The sequence below is a fragment of the Dasypus novemcinctus genome, chromosome 18, assembly GCF_030445035.2.
Source record: "Dasypus novemcinctus isolate mDasNov1 chromosome 18, mDasNov1.1.hap2, whole genome shotgun sequence".
Lineage (NCBI taxonomy): Eukaryota > Metazoa > Chordata > Mammalia > Cingulata > Dasypodidae > Dasypus > Dasypus novemcinctus.
Window position 1 is genome coordinate 74,598,161 of NC_080690.1, and position 17,974 is coordinate 74,616,134.

Genomic DNA, 17,974 nt, shown 5'->3' on the forward strand with positions numbered 1-17,974 from the left:
CCGCCTTCCTCGTGCTGTCCTGGCTGCTACAAAGCTTGTCTGTGCTCAAAGCTTCCTCCTGCCAAAGCCACTTTCCGCCCATCGGCATGTGGGCCGTTTCGATGCCAAGGGGGCGCATTCTGTTTTGTACGGAGACCTCACAGATCTCTAAATGAATTTTTTCCAAATGGGCCGTTTCCAAACCTTTCCTTCTACAAAGCGGATAGGGCACGCGAGGTCATCTCTGCGCAGCCCGCTGAAAGGGACGTCGCCCCAGCTATTTTTTGCCTTTTGTAAGATCGAGCCTCTGAAAATACATACAGTTTACGCAAAGCTTGAGGTGCCATGATACGGGACAGTGGAAAAGGCCTCCCCGCGCCGCGTCCATACCTGGCTCCCCAGCCAAACGCGGCTGCTTTGCTTTCTGTACGTCAATTATTCAAAGATGGCCGCTACCAGGGAGTCAGGACGACTATGGCGCCGACATATTACCTCCTAGAGAGAAGCCGAAATGCAATCCGCTCTTAGTAAAACTTCTTTGACCTTCCTCGGCCGCCGTAAGCCCCGCGGAGGCTGGGCGAGGGTATCAGAAGAGGAAGTTCACGGAAGTAACTGCTTTGCCTAAGGTGGTTGCAGTGGGGTCTGGAGGAAATCATGTCTGCGTGAGTGTCTGGGGCAGCATGAGCAGGGTTTAAGGTCTTCGGTGTGGAATGGGGTCGTGGAGAAGCAAGTGGGAGTCCGAGACGAGCTGTCTGTAGTTAGGGAATCTTTGGGATCAATCATGGGGACTCTCGTGTTCAGTGAATCAAGTGTGAAGAGATTAAATGATTGAGAGTTGTAAGGTCAGGGTTCGGGGCCTTTGCGGGTCACTCTGCCCGCAGGGCGCAAGATTAAATGGTATGGGGAATGGTATTTGTCACTGAAGAATATGGTTGGTTTCAGGGTATAATATGAAGTTCAGTGATACAGGGACTGAAGGACGGTACTGGGGTGTCTGGCCCAGGTTTCAGGATTATTACTGGGGACATTGTCAGTGTTTGGGGGAGGCTCACGTGTGTCTGCAGTAGAGAAGCATCTGAGGCTTTGTCGTTTTGGAGAACCAGGTCCCTTGGCTGGTGGGTAAATTGAGGTTCAAACCTGGGCAGTTGGGTGAGCGCTGATGAAAGTTGTTTTTCCCTCAGTCCCTCAAAACCAATTAATTTTCTTCTGAAGTGTGTATTTCAAATCTACCTTCGATTACTTAATGATATTCCGCTCTTGGCGCCACAGAATTGAAAATTAGTGGAGAGAACAAAGACTAAACACGTTTGTTTCTATTAAATAGTGGGTCTCTTGCACATGTCCTTTTAAATTCATTCTATCTCAAGTAAAATAACACCTGTGTCGCCTCAAATTTTCTTTCTAAAAGATAACCCTTGCCAAAATTTTATAGTATTTCGATTTCAGTCTTTTTCGTGCGTGCATTATTTATATAATTCAGATCAACTCCAGAAACGTTGATATAATTTGCTTTTAAGTTCATTTTATATTTTTAACATTTCCATATTACAAAGTCTCTATTGAAAAGTGTTTTTAGTTGCTGCAGTAGTGTATCAGTGAGAGGTTGAGCCAGTGATGGATGATAGGAATCTAGTAACAGTTAAATAAATCATGTATTTTTATAATTTTGATAGATTTTAAATATAACCACTCAATTTGTAGGATTATAGTCCTAGGGTTTTACATATACCCAAGGGTGTGGTTCCCTGCTGCTTATCTCCACCATGTTTGTTTGTTTTAGTTTTTGTTTTTGTTTTTGTTTTGCAATTTAAAAGCAGTCTTACTGATTTTGAACTCATTTCTTATTTGTATACTAATTTTTTTCCCAATCTTGTAACATCGAAAGACAATTGGTTTTTAGTGTTTGGTCACCTCACTGAACTCTTTTTATTACTAATAGTTTTTTCTCACCCAATATTTTATTATGACAAGTTCTAAAACATTGCAAAATTGAACGAATGAATTCTGCAACTAACACCCATATACCCTCCATCTAGATTTTAACATTAAGATTTTACTTTACTTGGTCTGTCAGTTAGAATATATTCATTCCCCTGTAAATTCATTATTCCATCTCTTTTGTGTCTGTATATTTCAAAGTTGCAGACATCAATATACTTCCCCCTAAATACTTTAACATTCCTGCTATTAATTAAGATTCTACTAATGCTTTTTAATTGATTCCTTTGTTTCCTTGATAAAAAAGACATCATCTGCAAAGAATTTTGGCTTGGCAGCAAGGGCATGGAATGAAATCAATCTGCTTTTTAGTCCTGAATTTTCTTATATACTTACTTTAGGTACTTACCAAACCTGCGTGTGTTTCCCCATTAGGGAAGAGAAGTTAAAATTCCTACGTCAGGATTATTGTAAATGTGTGATAAAATAGCTTAAATTGTGAACTGTAATAAAGACGTATCTAATGATATAGTAGTTCCATTTACTTCACACATATTTTGGTATTTTGTAATATTGTTGTTTTAAGTCATTTTCCCTTTCCCTGATTTTTTTTTCCCTTAAATTGAAAACTATTAAGGCTGTGACCTCACAGTAATATTTTAAACGCACACTTTTCTTTTCTAGCATCAAAACAGAATTGTTACACATAACTTCAAGCAACTTGGTTTTTTTTCATTAACTATATATATCATTTTTGTAGCACTGTACTATTATTCAATCAGTCCTTTACTAATAGATCCAGATAATTTTAAATAAATCTTATGCAAAGAAATTTCTAAATGTGGAGTTTTGGTTTGCTGGTGATACCAGTTTTGAAGGTTTTTGGTATACAGTATTATTTTATCCCCTAGAATTGTTCTTCCATTTAACACTGAAATCAGAGGAATGTGTTTTAGAATCCTAACAGTATTTATATATAAATTTTATAACTAGCCAACTAGCTGAAAGTATGCAATCATATCTGGCAAATGCTGATAATTTACCCTCTTTCCTAATATTTATAATTCTTATTTGATTCTTCTATCAAACTGGCATTGAGTAGCATTTCTCAGTATAATGATGCATAACATAGGTATTGGTATACATCCTTGCCTTGCTTTTGAGTATAGTTACAATGATTTTTTTGGAAATTGCAGAAATATCCTTTGTGACTTCCTATATATTCTCTCTATATATGTTTATATACATGTATATTCTGGAATGGCAGTTATACCCCCTGGGTCAATGATAGGGCCTAGCCCCAAGGGGCAAGAGGAGAGAGTCCATTATATTGAATTTGGTTAGGACTGAAAAAGGAGGTGAAATCCCTTCAGCTGTTGCTGAATGGAAGGCTGTGGAACCTCATGGGGAAAAGAGTGTTGACATTTGAAAGAATACATCCTGGATGCCTCTGCGATGTTAAATTCACTACCTCATGCTGTGTACTTTCCCTTTGGTGGATTTCAGGAGACCATGGTGTCTTGCCTGAAGTAGCCAATTGGAGAGGGAGAGATTGTGTATGTATTATTAGTCCAGAAAATTATTATGTGAGGGGTTTTATGAGTTGGGAGGATGCAGGAGAGTTTATCATAGAATGGTTTGTGACTATATATGATAGAAGGTAACCTCAAAACAGCTCTGTCGGAAGCAGATGTAATTCAGTGGTTGAGCATCTGCCTCCCATGTATGAAGCCCTGGGTTCAATTCCCTTTACCTCCTAAAAAAAAATACCAGTGTTAAGACTTCTGGGGAGTGGTTGTAGTTCAGTGGTGTGTGCTTCCCATGTATAAGGTCCCAGGTTCAATCCCTGGTACCTCCTAAAAAAAATAAAAATAAAATTACTGTGTGTTTTTTTTTTAATAAGATAAAAATAAATTCTTACTTAAAAAAACAAAATGAAAACATCTCTGCCAAGTTGGAAATTCACCCTGAGTCTTTCATCTGAGCTTCAGAGTTTGATCTATAGATAACTGTAAAGTTTGGGAGTCTCCAAGACCACCATCACTTCTGACAACTACAAATCAGGGGTCCTCAAAAACATTCTGAGCTTATGATAACAATTGCAAATTCTGGATCCCAACAACTACCCTCAAGATTATATGTTTGATATTTCACCAGAAGGACTTACAGAACTCATGGAAAGCTTATACTAAAATGATACAGGTTAAAATTAACCAAAGGAAGAAATCTATAAGGCAGAATTCAGGAGAACTCCTCAAGTGTGGAGCTTCCAGCTTTCCTTTTTCAGTGTAGTTATGTGGACAGCCCTTATTTTTCCCAGCAACTGTGTGTGACAATTTACACGGACTATTACCAGCCAGGAAAGCTTACCTGATTTTGGTGTCCGGAGTTTTTATTGGGGCCTGGTTATATAGATGGGGTCTTCAGACTGAAGCATGTACCCATTATGGATACAAAGACTTTTGAAGTAATACATGAACACACATGCTTTTAAAAGACACAATGTCCAGATCCTAGAACCTTCTGTGTTTGCTGTTTCTTCAAATAGATTTGTCTGAGATTTTCCCTGCCCCAGAGACATTGTACTATCCTGGCCCTGCTTCCCCACCTTCCCTTCCATAATCATGGTTCTTATATTTACACATTCAGAGTCTTATTTTATTGTCCCAGGTATGAAAGCCTCTGGGGCACCAAATTAAGTGACAATTAGAAATTTGGAGATCCTTTATTTAATGTAAGTGCATAGTGACTGTGACAATGAGCCTAGAGACAATGTACATTCAAAGTCAATTTGCTCTTCAGCCTACAGGTCCTGGTTCCCATGATCAAGTCAAGGAAGGAGTAAAAGATTCCATCACTTGAATATCATCATTTATGGGGACAGCTTTAACTGAACACCAAGATATCTAACCATAATAATTCATGATCAATGCAGAAGACACGAGAGACAGAGAATCCATGTTACTCGCTATTTCCTGACCTTAGGAGAAAATGATCAAGGCCCAGGTAATTTGGGTTTGTTATATTTTTCCTTTATTTCCTGAAGGGTATATGGTGGCCTGAAAAAAAAAGCAATTCAATTTAAAGAAAATTATAAATTGGGATAATTGGATTCTGTGACAGTTTGAATTTGGTGAATTCTAAAAAGAGATTGTTTTTGAACTGGTCTATTGTTATGGCTGTGAGACCCTTTGATTGCATTAGATTCTGTTAAAGGACATTGATTAGATCATCTGGGTAGATTGATTTTGATTGGACAATGTCAGTGAGGCATGGGTCAGGTTGGGTCTTCGTCCTATTGCTGGGTCTTATATATAAACAGAGACAAAAAGGATAAGACATACAAAGAAAAGAAGCTGTCATTTTGATCCTTCCATGTGAGAGGAAGGAGAAAGTCAAAAGAGAGAGAAAACTCCAGGTTCACCTACAGCTGCAAAAAGTCCGAGGAGCCCTGAGAGACTCAGGGAGCGGTGATCCAGAGAGAGATGCCTGATCACCCACAGCTAAGCTCAAGGACAAAAGCCCTGAGAGGAAAGCAGCTTGGCCCAATCCACTGGACTCCCATCTACCTTATGGGAGGCCCTGGGTTCACATCCCAGGGCCTCCTTGTGAAGGCAAGCTGGCCTGCACCCATAGAGAATTGACAGCCCACGTGCCCATGTAGAGCTGATGGCCCACATGCCTGCAGAGAGCTGGTGCATCAAGATGACCCAACAAAAAGGGAGACAGACAGAAGAACTTGCAGTGAATGGACACAGAGAGCAGGCAGCAAGCGAGTCACGGGGGGTGGGGGGGTGGCGGTGATAAATAAATAAAAATTTTAAAAATAAATCATTTTTTTAAAAAGGCCCTGAGAGACCAAGAGAGATCCCGGAGTCTGTAATCAGCAGATCACAGAGGCATGGAAAGAGGTCCCCAAAGGGCTAGGCCCATGGAACAGCTCAAAGCTGAGACGATGAGCTCTGCCATGTGCCTGAATACCACATGGCAGGATGCCAGAGTGACCAATAGCTAACTTCGGTGAGAAAGCATCTTTGGTGGTGCCTTGATTTGGACATTTCATGGCATCAGAACTATTAAGATTTTCCTCTGATGAAATTCCCATTATAAAGACAACTCACTTCTAGTACTTTGTATTGGCAGCCCTTTGGCAAACTAAGACAACTCTGAGGAGAAATAAACTTAGATTTTTAGAGCAATGTGGGATCAAGAATCTATTGTGGGGGAAACAGATGATACTCAAGGGCTCCCATCTATCATTTGGAAGGTCCAGGCTTCTATGCCCAAGGCCTCCTGGTGCAGGCAAGGTGACCCACGTGGCAAGCTGGCACATGCAGAGTGCCGACCCACATGGGAGTGCCACCCCATGCAGGAATGCTGCCCCGCACAAGAGTGCCAGCTGACATGTAGAGCTGGCACAACAAGATGACACAGCAAGAGACACAGAGGAGAGACAATGAGAAAACGTGGAACAGGGAACTGAGGTAGCACAAAAGAAAGATCACCTCTCTCCTACTCCAGAAGGTCCCAGGATTGGTTCCTGGAGCCACCTAATGAGAATACAAGCAGACACAGAAAATGAACACCAAGCTGACAATGGGGGGGGGGGGGCGGGGCATAAATAAATAAATAAAAAGAATCTATTGTTGGGAGCTGATGTGGCTCAGTGGTTGGGCATCAGTTTCCCACATATGAGGTCCCGGGTTCAATCCCCAGTCCCGGTACCTCAAAAAAAAGAATCTATTGTGCATAAAGGTCATACTGTATGACTAATAATGAAATATATTGTGTGGCTGGGATGAATCCTGTTGGTTACATTAGCTGTCAAATTATGTCTAATATTTCTGACAGCCATCACAGCCAAAGAATCATGAAAGCTACATGATATGCATCGATTCTCAAAAGAAAGCAGACCAGTTCCTTGGGGAATGTTAATATTTTGGGTCGCCTAGGGCTCAGGAAATTTCTTTGATGAGTTTTCCTCGAGGTGATGTGTGGACAGTATCCTTGACAGCAATCTTGCTCATAAATGCAAACACAAGATTATGGCTTTTCCTGTGGCTATTTCTTATAGAGGGTCTCAGAATTCTCTGTGGAAATACATCAAACAGAACTCAGTGGATACAATTATTCAGGAGACTACAGCTAGGTGGCCCAGAGACTCAACTTTATGGCAGTCTGGGTTGATCCAGAAATAAAGCTCCTTTTGTCTGGGGGGAAAAAAAGGATCACATGACTTTCAGATGGTCCTCTATAAACAGGTGGTTGAAATTATGTTGTTTTGTTTTTTCTATCTGGTTATATTGTGAAACATTTGTTACAATGGATTTACATCTACAGGAATGAATTAAATTTAAGAACATGTTTTTCTGGGTGTAAACAGTTCCAAACCATCACACACATGGGTAGCCATCTCATATGAAATAATTTAGAGTTGGATAAACTCACCAGGGTTGAGCGCTGGCACCCTCTTCCAAGTCTATTTTGTCTATGCACTACCCTCTTCAATAAAATAGGGATTATCCCATCAGTATTTCCTTGAATTTTAGCCACCTCTACATCACACCCTGCACTACCCTTGTGAGGCATTCTAAAGTAGGAGAGTGGCAATTTCGTTTACAAGCAGGTCCTAAATGTAACTGTTTAGGGCAGTAGGTCATTTGCTATTCATGACTTTTCAATCTCCAGTAGCCTTTAGGTCTGGCCTTTTATGGTACAAAAATTAGGACTTTAAAGATACTGTTCCATCTTTTCTGACTTTCATTGTTCCTGTGAAGAAGTCAGCTGTAAATAAATTTGATCATCACTTGTTTGTAAGTAATCTGTCTTTTCTCTGTGGTTGTTTTTATAATTTTCCCATTTGTTAGGTGTTTTATGCCTTTAGTCCTGTGTGTCTACATGTGTATTCCCTGCTTGAGATTTCTTAGGTTTCTGAGGTTTGTGATGGTCAATTAATTCTCAAAAATTTTCAGGTCTTACATTTTTGGATATTGCATCTCCATTTTTGTTTTCTCTTTCAAAAACTGTAAGTTGGTATACATTGCACCTCTGACTCTAGCCTTCATATTAACTTTTTTACATTTTCCTTCTCTTTCTGTGCCACATATTCAGCAATTTCTTTAGCTATATATTCCAGTTCACTAATTATTCCTTCAGTATCTAATATGTTGTTACGTGTTTAATGTATGTTGGAATAAATATCTACTTGTTGGAATTTTTTTTTTTTAACCAAAATCAGCCTTATCAACTTTACTGGTCTTTTGTGCTTTAGGCATCACTTGTATGGTTTCTCTTTTTTTTTTCCTTCCCCTTCCCTTTCCTCTCCCCCACACTGCTGTTTTTGCTGTATGTGTCCATTTGCTGTGTGATCTTCTGTATCTGTTTCTCTTTTTGTTTTCTCATCTTTCTCTTCTAGGATTCACCGGGATTCAATCCTGGGGACCTCTAATGTGGAAAGAGGTTTCCTGACAATTGCGCCACCACAGTTCCTGGTCTCTTCTGCACTTCACCTTGACTCTCTCCTTAGTCTCTCTTTTGTTGTGCCTTCACCTTGCTGTGTGACTCACTTGCACGGGCACTGGCTCACTATGCACGCACTCAGTTTGCTGCTTGGGCAATCAGCTCACCACGTGGGCACTCGTGCGGACACTCAGCTCACCACACAGGCACTCAGCTTACCATACGGGCACTCACGGACCCTCAGCTCACAGTGTGGGCATTCAGCTCATCACATGGGCACTCATGCAGGCACTCGGCTTGCCATGCGGGCACTCAACACGGGCACTCAGCTCACCACCTGGGCACTTGGCTCATCATGTGAGCACTTGGCTCACTGCGTGGGCGCTCGAATTGCCACTTGGGCACTGGCTTGCTGCAGAGGCACATTTTCTCTTATTTTTAACCAGGAGGTCCCAGGAATCGAACCCAGGCCGGACCCTCCAATATGATAGGTGGAGGCCTTATCACTTGAGCCACATCTGCTTCCCTGTGTGGTTTCTTTTAGTCCTTTAACTGCATTAAGAACCCTTGATATTTTGTAATTTCATGTTGTAGAGACTTTTCATGGTTGATATATTGATTGTGAAGTCTGGTCATAATATAGTAATTTTTTTTTTACCCTGGTGTCATTAGCATGTGTTTAGTACATGGCAAATAGGTACTAAAATATATATGTATATGTATATGCATATATATGTATATAAGGTTTTGCTTCTACCAAAGTGTGTGTGTGTATATATATATTTTTTTAAAGATTTATTTATTTTTTATTTATCTGTCCCCTCCCCTGACGGTTCTCTCATTTGTCTGCTCATTTTTGCTCACCTTCTCCAGGAGGCACCAGGAACTGAACCCAGGACCTCCTACATGGGAGGCGAGCACCCAAAGGCCTGAGCCACATCTGCTCCCCCAAAGTATATTTTTAAAAGATTTATAGGGAAGCAGATGTGGCTCAAGCAGTTGGGCATGTGCCTACCACATGGGAAGGCCTGGGTTCAATTCCTGGTGCCTTCAAAAGAAGAAAAGCAAGACAGTGAGCTGACACGAACGGCTGACACAGCGAGCTGACGTAACAGGAAGACGCAAAAAAGAGACACACCAAGGAAGCACAATGAGAGATTTAACAAGCAGGGAAGAGGTGGCTCAAGTGATTAGATGCCCACATGGGAAGTCCCAGGTTTGGTTCCTGGTGCCTCCTACAAAGAACATGAGCATGTAATGAGCAGACAATGATCACAAACAACGAAGGGAGGGGGGACAAATAAATAAATAAAATCTTAAAAAAAAAATGTTATATAGATATAGGGTATATGCTAAAAAATCAGATATCAGAACAATTTCCTTCATATTTCCTCTATATCAATAAAAGGAATTCACATCATATTAAACAGGACCTTGTTATTATAGGAATTGCTGACATTAGAAGATGTGGCTGTGGAATTCACCTGGGAGGAATGGCAACTTCTGGTCCCTGCTCAGAAGGACTTGTACCGAGATGTGATGTTGGAGAATTACAACAACCTGATATCAATGGGTAAGGAGAATTCCCCTGTGCCACTCAGAGGGTCCCCAGTTACTAGCCTTTCCTTTCTTAGTAGTTGAAAGCTTTGCAGTCACTGTGTTGTTCTGAATTGTTAGATTTTAAATTCCTACTCTGGCCCCATGCAAGGGTTTATAATCTCTCCTATCCTGAAAGAAAAGCTTTTATATTGCATATTAGAAATTGTTTTGTCTCTAAAATATAACATACTCCCAACTTGACATACCAACCCCAATCCAGTGTGTCTAAATCTTGTATCATTTCCCATGAACAGGGTATCACGCTAGCAAACCAAATACATTCTCCAAGTTGGAACAAGGAGAGGAACCATGGATAATAGAAGATGAAGTCCATAGTAGAACCTGTCCAGGTGAGTGAGTGAGTGAAAACCAGCAATGGGAACAGCCATGTAAGTCATAGTTTAGTCCTTTAGAGATTGCATCACAGCTGGGAAGGTGTCTGGGGATATCTAAACAGCTCTCCCTATGTGAGCACTCTTTCTTTGTAGGTATTTAGAGGAAAATATACCCCCTGACTCTTCTTGGATCTGATCTCTATTTAATAGTAGATATTGATTTCCTTTCCTAATATTCTTTTATTCTAGGGTTACATAGTTAGCAATATTGAGCCACCAAGTCATTCATTAGGTACTTTTATACCATCTCATTTTCATAGAAGAATTCATGGTTCTCTTCTCTCTAGAAAACAGGACAGTTGACAGTCATCTACAAGACCACACTGAAAAACAAAGATTTCTGAAGAAAATGGAACGATGCCACAAAAAGAGTACATTTGGAAGCATGATGCATCTGAGCAAAATGCTTTTTTCCCTAAAGCAAAATCATATGTTTGACTTATATACAAAAACTTTAAAATCAAATTTAAGTTTAGTCAATCAGAACGGAAGATATGAAATAAAGAACCCTCCTAAGGCTAATGGAAATAGGAAAATCTTTCTATATGGTAAACATGAACAATTTTATACTGAAATTGCATCTACTGAAAGTACAAAATGCGTCAGCACTAAGTGCCAAATCTTTAAACCTCAGATAACTCACAAAATAGATAGGCCTCATGCATGTGTTGAATGTGGGAAAGTCTTCATCAAGAAGTGTCAGCTCATTTCCCAGCAGAACATTCATAAAGGCGAGAAACCCTATGGATGTGGTCAATGTGGGAAATCCTACCCTAGAAATTTCACATATGTTAAACAACAGAAATCTCATGCAGGGGAGAAACCCAGTGTGTCCAATGAATATGGAAAAGGCGCCACTCTAAAGAGCAGTCTCATTCAGCAGCAAGCGCACATGGAAGAGAAACCCTATATATGCAGTGAATGTGGAAAAGGCTTCACGATGAAGCGCTATCTGATTGCACATCAGCGGACTCATAGTGGAGAGAAACCCTATGTATGCAGTGAATGTGGAAAAGGCTTCACTGTGAAAAGCAATCTTGTCGTGCATCAGCGAACTCATACAGGTGAGAAACCCTATATATGCAGTGAATGTGGGAAGGGTTTCACCATGAAGCGTTACCTTGTTGTACATCAACGAACTCACACTGGTGAGAAACCCTATATCTGCAATGAATGTGGAAAAGGCTTCACCGTGAAGAGCAATCTCATCGTACATCAGCGATCTCATACGGGGGAAAAGTCTTATATATGCAGTGAATGTGGAAAAGGCTTCACCGTGAAGCGCACTCTCATTATTCATCAGCGAACTCATACAGGGGAGAAATCTTATATATGCAGTGAATGTGGAAAAGGCTTTACCACAAAGCGTACTCTTGTTATACATCAACGAACTCATACTGGAGAGAAGCCCTATGAATGCAATGATTGTGGTAAAGCCTTCAGCCAGAAGATCTGTCTCATACAACATGAGAGATGTCATACAGGAAAAACTCCATTTGTATGTACTGAGTGTGGAAAGTCCTATTCACACAAATATGGTCTCATTACCCATCAGAGAATTCACACAGGAGAGAAACCTTATAAATGCAATGAATGTGGCAAAGCCTTCACCACAAAGTCAGTACTCAATGTACATCAAAGAACTCACACAGGAGAGAGACCATATGGATGCAGTGATTGTGAGAAAGCGTTCTCCCACTTATCAAACCTTGTTAAACATAAGAGAATGCATACACGAGAAATGTGTGGATTTGCTCGAGTTGGAAGTTCCTTTAACAGAGAATCACAGCTTATTATATACAAGTGATACCATGCAGAAGAAAATTCCCATTAATACAATAACTGTGGAAATGTGACTGTAGTAACTCAGACTTCATTAAATACAAGTGGGTTTCTAGCTGATTGGAATGTACATCTGACATTAGATGTGCACTCTCAGGAATATTAATTTGCCCAGGAGAGAAAACTTTTGAATGCAGTTGAATGTGGTGGTGCCTTTAATGATTATCTCACATTTTCTTTCAAAAAAAAACATAGAAAAAGCTCTGATACATTCAATGTGGAGATTCCTTGAGCAAAAATTTCTAGTTCATTAAATGTCTAAAAAGTGTATATGGAGACAAATCTTATAAAAGCAGTGACTAGACTTACAATAGACTAGCCTATGGGAAGATAGGCTTTATTATCAGTGAGCATTACAGATCAACACTGAGCTCATAGTTGATTGAAATAAAATGTCTGTAGGAAAGGCTTTACCCAGAAATAAGATTTCAGTGTCAAAGAGTTTACGTTGGAGAAAAAACTTTTAAGACAACAGTAAATTTGGCAGGATTTCAGTGATATCACTTGTCAGGAAATTATGTAGAAAATAAAACTGTTCTGAGCACACTGAATATGAAACACCTTTAGAAAGTATCAGAAAATTCATGAAGGAATGAAGCCCTGAGAAAATGAATGTTTATTTTTTATTACAAGTCTAACCTTATACATCATAAATATTCCTGATGTCATTTCTTGGACTGCGTACTTTGAACTTTATTCCTAGTTGCCTTGTCAATGGTTCTGTAATTTTAAAAAAATGATCTCTCTTCAGCACTGATTGATTTTTATTTATACATTAAGCAAGACTGTTCTATGACTATCCCATATTATGTGATTAGCTCTTATATTTCTTTGACTCTAAATTTTTAAAATACTGAATTTAACCTACTGAAGTACCGAAAGAGGAAACTAAATAAATTTGTAAGTGTAACATCATCTTCGAAAGTGCTAAACTAAGTCAATAAAATATAACCAAATAGTTTATAAAACATTCAGCTATTTTTATAAAACAAATTACTTTAAGCATCAAGAAATTTCAAAATAGTCCGAAGACTTTCCTTGTATCCTTCACCCAACTTCTCCCAGTGAAAACATCATCAATAACCGTATCTCATTATCAAAACCAGGAAAATAGCATTGGTAAAATACTGTTTACTCCTAACCTGATTTGGATTTCACTAGTTTTTTTTTTTTAGTATGACCTTAACTTGCATGGATGATGATGGACTAATGATGATGGACACCATTTTCTGCTTACCTACCACACATGTATCCTCTTTGATATATTGTCAGTTAAAATCTTTTGCCTGGGGAGTGAATGTAGCTCAAGTGGTTGAGTACCTACTTCCCATGCACAAGGTCCCAGGTTCGATCCCCAGTATCTCCTAAAAAATAAACAAATGAAAAAAAAACAACTCTCATTGGGGAGCAGGTGTAGCTCAGTGGTTGATTGCTTGCTTCCCATGTACAAGGTCCTGGGTTCAATCCCTGGACACAATCTTCTGCCCATTTTCTAGTTGGGTTGTTTGTTTTCTTACTAAACGTAGTTTAAAAGCATTGCTAATATATTCTGGATACAAATACTTGTTGGAGATGTAATGTGCGAATAGTTTTTCTTGGTCTGTAGCTTGTCTTTCACTATCTTAGCAGGGTCTCAGAGAAAAGTTTTTCATTTTCATGAAGTGCAATGTATCTTTTTTTCTAATACAGATTGTAATTATGGTGTCTAGTTTAAGAATTCTTCACCGACGATTGGGCATGAAACTTTCTCCCAGGTTTTCTTTAGAAAAATATTATCATTTTGCCTTTTACATTCAATACTATAATCCATTTTGAGTTAATTTTATATGAGGTATGAGAATTAAGTCAAGGTTCATTTTCTTTACCTATCAATGTGCAGTTGTTCCAACATTGTTGAAATGACTGTTCTTTTTCCATTAAGTTGATTTCCCACCTTTGTTCTAATCAGTTACTGATTTTATAGCTGTAGTTCTAGATTCTCTATTATCTTTCATTGATTTAGGTTTCTAACCCTTTGCTAATAGTACAATGTCTTGATTTTTGTATCCATATAGTAAGATTTAAAATTGGCTAGTCATTCCTCCAACTTTATTATTCTTAAAGTAGTTTTAGCTAATATAGTTTCTTTGTCTTTTGATAGTCATTTTTACATTAAGTTTAACTGCACAAAATCTACAGGGATTTTGATTGACATTGCATTAATCTATATGTCAAATTGAAAATTTGATATCTTTACTGTATTCAGCTTTCCAATCCATAAACATGTCTCTCCATTTAATTAATTCTCTTGATTTCTTTTATCAGCATTGGGTAGTTTATACCATGCAGATCTACTATGTTTTTGTTAATTTATACTGTAATATTAAGGCCACTATTCAGTTTATAGACTACAGTTCCCACAAGAGACCATCTTCATTTTTTTTTAAGATTTATTTTTATTTTTTATTTATTTTTCTCCCCTTCCCCTCTCCCTGCCCCAGTTGTCTGTTCTCTGTGTCCTTTTGCTGCATGTTCTTTTTGTCCGCTTCTGTTGTTGTCAGCGGCACAGGAATCAGTGTTTCTTTTTGTTGCGTCATCTTGTGTCAGCTCTCTGTGTGTGCAGCACCATTCCTGGGCAGGCCGCACTTTCTTTCGCACTGGGCAGCTCTCCTTACGGGGCGCACTCCTTGCATGTGGGGCTCCCCTACACCCCTGCGTCGCACAGCACTCCTTGTGCACATCAGCACTGCACATGGGCCAGCTGCACACAGGTCAAGGAGGCCCGGGGTTTGAACCGCAGACCTCCCATGTGGTAGACAGACGCCCTAAACACTGGGCCAAGTCTGCTTCCCCATCTTCATTTCTAACACCAGTTGCAAGATCAAGAGGGTTCCCAAAGCCATGCTCAGGTTTAATAATTTGATAGAATTACTGACAGAACTTAGTGAAGCCATTATACTCATGGTTATACAATATTATAGGGAAATAATACAGATGGAAATCAACCAGGGTAAGAAGGACATAGAGTGCAGGAGAAATACCAAGTATGGAGCTTCCATTTTTCTTCCTGTGGAGTCAGGACATATAACCCTCTAGATAGCAATGTGTGACATGCAGGGAGGATTGCCAACTGAGGTAGCTTACCCAAGCTTCAGTGTTCATTTTTTATTAGGGCTCTGTTATGTAGGAATGATTGCTTGATTGTCCTTCTGGCTGATCCCAGTCCTCAGGTTGACACTGCATTACCCAAACCTCTCACCCTAAGTTATATTGTTGGTATTTCTGGCATGGCCAAGTCCTTTCCTAAATAACATTGTCTATCTAGGTGACCCGAGGTCCCCAGGTAAAGACACTAGAGATTAACATTCCAGAGCTGAGGGCAAAGACCAGACCTCTTTTTGGGCAAGGTTAAATTATTTACTACATATGTACTTGTAGCAGTTTGATATTTATGAAGTCCAAAATAAGAGACTGTTTGTAAATTGGTCTGTTCCTCTGGGTATGATTCTCTTTGCTTATATTAGATTCACCTGAGATATCTTTGATTAAATTATTTTTTATGATTAGGGCTTTGATTCAACCACATCATTAGGGTATAACTCGTGTTTAGTCCCCACCCCTTTGGTGGGTTGGTATAAATGGGCACTCACTCCAGAAGACAGAAAAAGATACATGGAGGGAAGTGGATAGGGCTCAATGGCAGAGCTTCCACCTACCATATAGGAGGTCCAGAGTTCAATACCCAGGGCCTCCTGGACCATGTGGCGAGCTGGCCCATGTGGAGTGCTGCCGTGCACAAGGCATGTCGCCCCACAGAGGTGCCCCCCCCCCGCCCCGCACGTGAAAGGAGTACAGCCCCATGCAGGAGGGCAGACCACCCAGGAGTGGAGCTGCCTACACAGGCTGATGCAGCAAGATGATGCAACAAAAAAGAGACACAGAGAAGAGACAATATGAGACACATCAAACTAGGGAGCTGAGGTGGAGCAAGAGAATGATCACCTCTCTCCCAATCCAGAAGGTCCCAGGATGGGTCCCAGAGCTGCCTAATAAGAACACAACACATTGAATGGACACAGAGAGGAGACAATGGAGGGGGGAGAAATAAGGGGAAAAAAAGAAGATACATGGAAGAGAGAGCTACATAGATGCCACAGGAGATCATTTTGATCCTATGACCCCAGGAAGAGAGACAAGCTCTATGCCAGCCCATAGCTGAGAGAAAGGAACACTGAACCCTTGCAGAGATCAGCAACCGTCTTGCTTCAACACATGGCAACTGACTAGTGAGAAAGTAACCTTGAGTTGAATTCTTTAGGCCTTGTAACTGTAAGCTTTTACCCCAAGTAAATACCCTTTGTAAAAACCAACAGATTTTTGGTACTTTGCATCAGCACCTCCTTGGCTGACTAATACAATACTTGAGTAATAATTTGCAAGAGAAAAGGGGAGAATTGTAAATGGTATGGTTTCAGTGTCAGCCTCAGATTTAATGATTTTCTAGAAGGACTCACAGAACTCAGGAAAGCTGTGATAAAATTAGTTTATTAGAGGGAAAGGATACAAACTAAACTAAAGGTGCATAAGACAGTATCCTGGAGAGAACATGAACAAACTTTCAGTTGTCCTCTCTCAGTGGAGTTGTACAGATAGCACTTACCTCTTACTTCTCCCAACAATGGATGACAACACATATCAACCAGGAAAACTCACTTGAACATTAATGTCCAGAGTTTTCATTGGGGTTCTTTGGAGCACCACATGACTAATTTTAGTTAATCAGTATTCAGCCCTGTCTTAGTTTCCAAGGCCCTAAATCAAATACCATATGTTGGGGATTGAATCATGTTCCCCATAAAAGGCATGTTCAGGCCCCAATCCTTGGTCCTGTGGGTGCTAAACTATTTATAAATAGGACCTCTGAAGAGGTTAGTTAAGGTGAGGCCAAACTGAGTGAGGGTGGGCCTTAATCCAACAGATATCCTTATGAAGAGAGGAAATTGGACATAGAAGGAGAAGCCATGAGGAGCAGCTGGAAGTCAACAGAACTCAGACAAAAAAGAAGACACTGTAAAGTTCATTGCCACTAGATGTAAAAGTGAAGGAAACCTAAAGATTGTCAGCCAACCAGAATATACCAACCTGAAGAGGAAGCAAGGATTCTAGCCTCTGAAACCATAAGCCAATAAATTCCTGTTGTTAAACCAACTCATCGTATGATATTTAACAGCTAGGAAATTAAGACACCATTCATAGCTTTGAAGATAGGTATCCAAAATTAAGGTATCAGTAAGGTAATGCTTTTCACTGAAGAATTGTTCTGGAACTGGCTCTTGATGATCTTTGGGTCCTTGAATTTTCTGTCACATGGCAATGTCTTCTGCTTTGTTTTCTGGATTCCATTGACTTCCCTCTTCTCTCCATAGCTTTCTCTATGTCTCAAGTACATTCTACTTAAAAGAACTTCAGTAACTTATATTAAAGCCCAAATTGATTCAGTTGGTCACAATTTTAACTAAAAATAACATCTTCAAAAGGTATTCTTTAAAATGGGTTCTCGCAAAAGAACACAGCGAATGGACACAGAGCAGATAGTGAATACAAAACAATGGGGGGGATAAACAAAAAATAAAATAGGTTCAGGGAGCAGATATGGCTCAAGCAGTTGAGTGCCCGCTTCCCACATGGGAGGTCCTGGGTTCGGTTCCTAGTGCCTCCTGAAAAAACAAAAACAACAAGCAAAACAAATGAAAAAACTGACTCAGGAAAGCCAATGTGGCTCC

The 17,974-nt window shown here is 39.9% G+C and overlaps 1 protein-coding gene across 1 annotated transcript in view; it reads left to right on the forward strand.

Moving 5' to 3' along the window:
• The first annotated feature begins 464 nt into the window (after window positions 1-464).
• The window catches only part of LOC101419163 (zinc finger protein 615), a 51,492-nt gene continuing 33,982 nt past the window's right edge, over window positions 465-17,974 (forward strand). Inside the window, exons 1-5 of the mRNA XM_071209582.1 lie at window positions 465-641; window positions 4,720-4,923; window positions 9,823-9,949; window positions 10,230-10,325; window positions 10,658-12,098. Coding sequence (XP_071065683.1) covers window positions 4,909-4,923; window positions 9,823-9,949; window positions 10,230-10,325; window positions 10,658-12,098 — 1,679 coding nt within the window. The 5' untranslated portion in view covers window positions 465-641; window positions 4,720-4,908. The remainder of the gene's footprint in view (window positions 642-4,719; window positions 4,924-9,822; window positions 9,950-10,229; window positions 10,326-10,657; window positions 12,099-17,974) is intronic.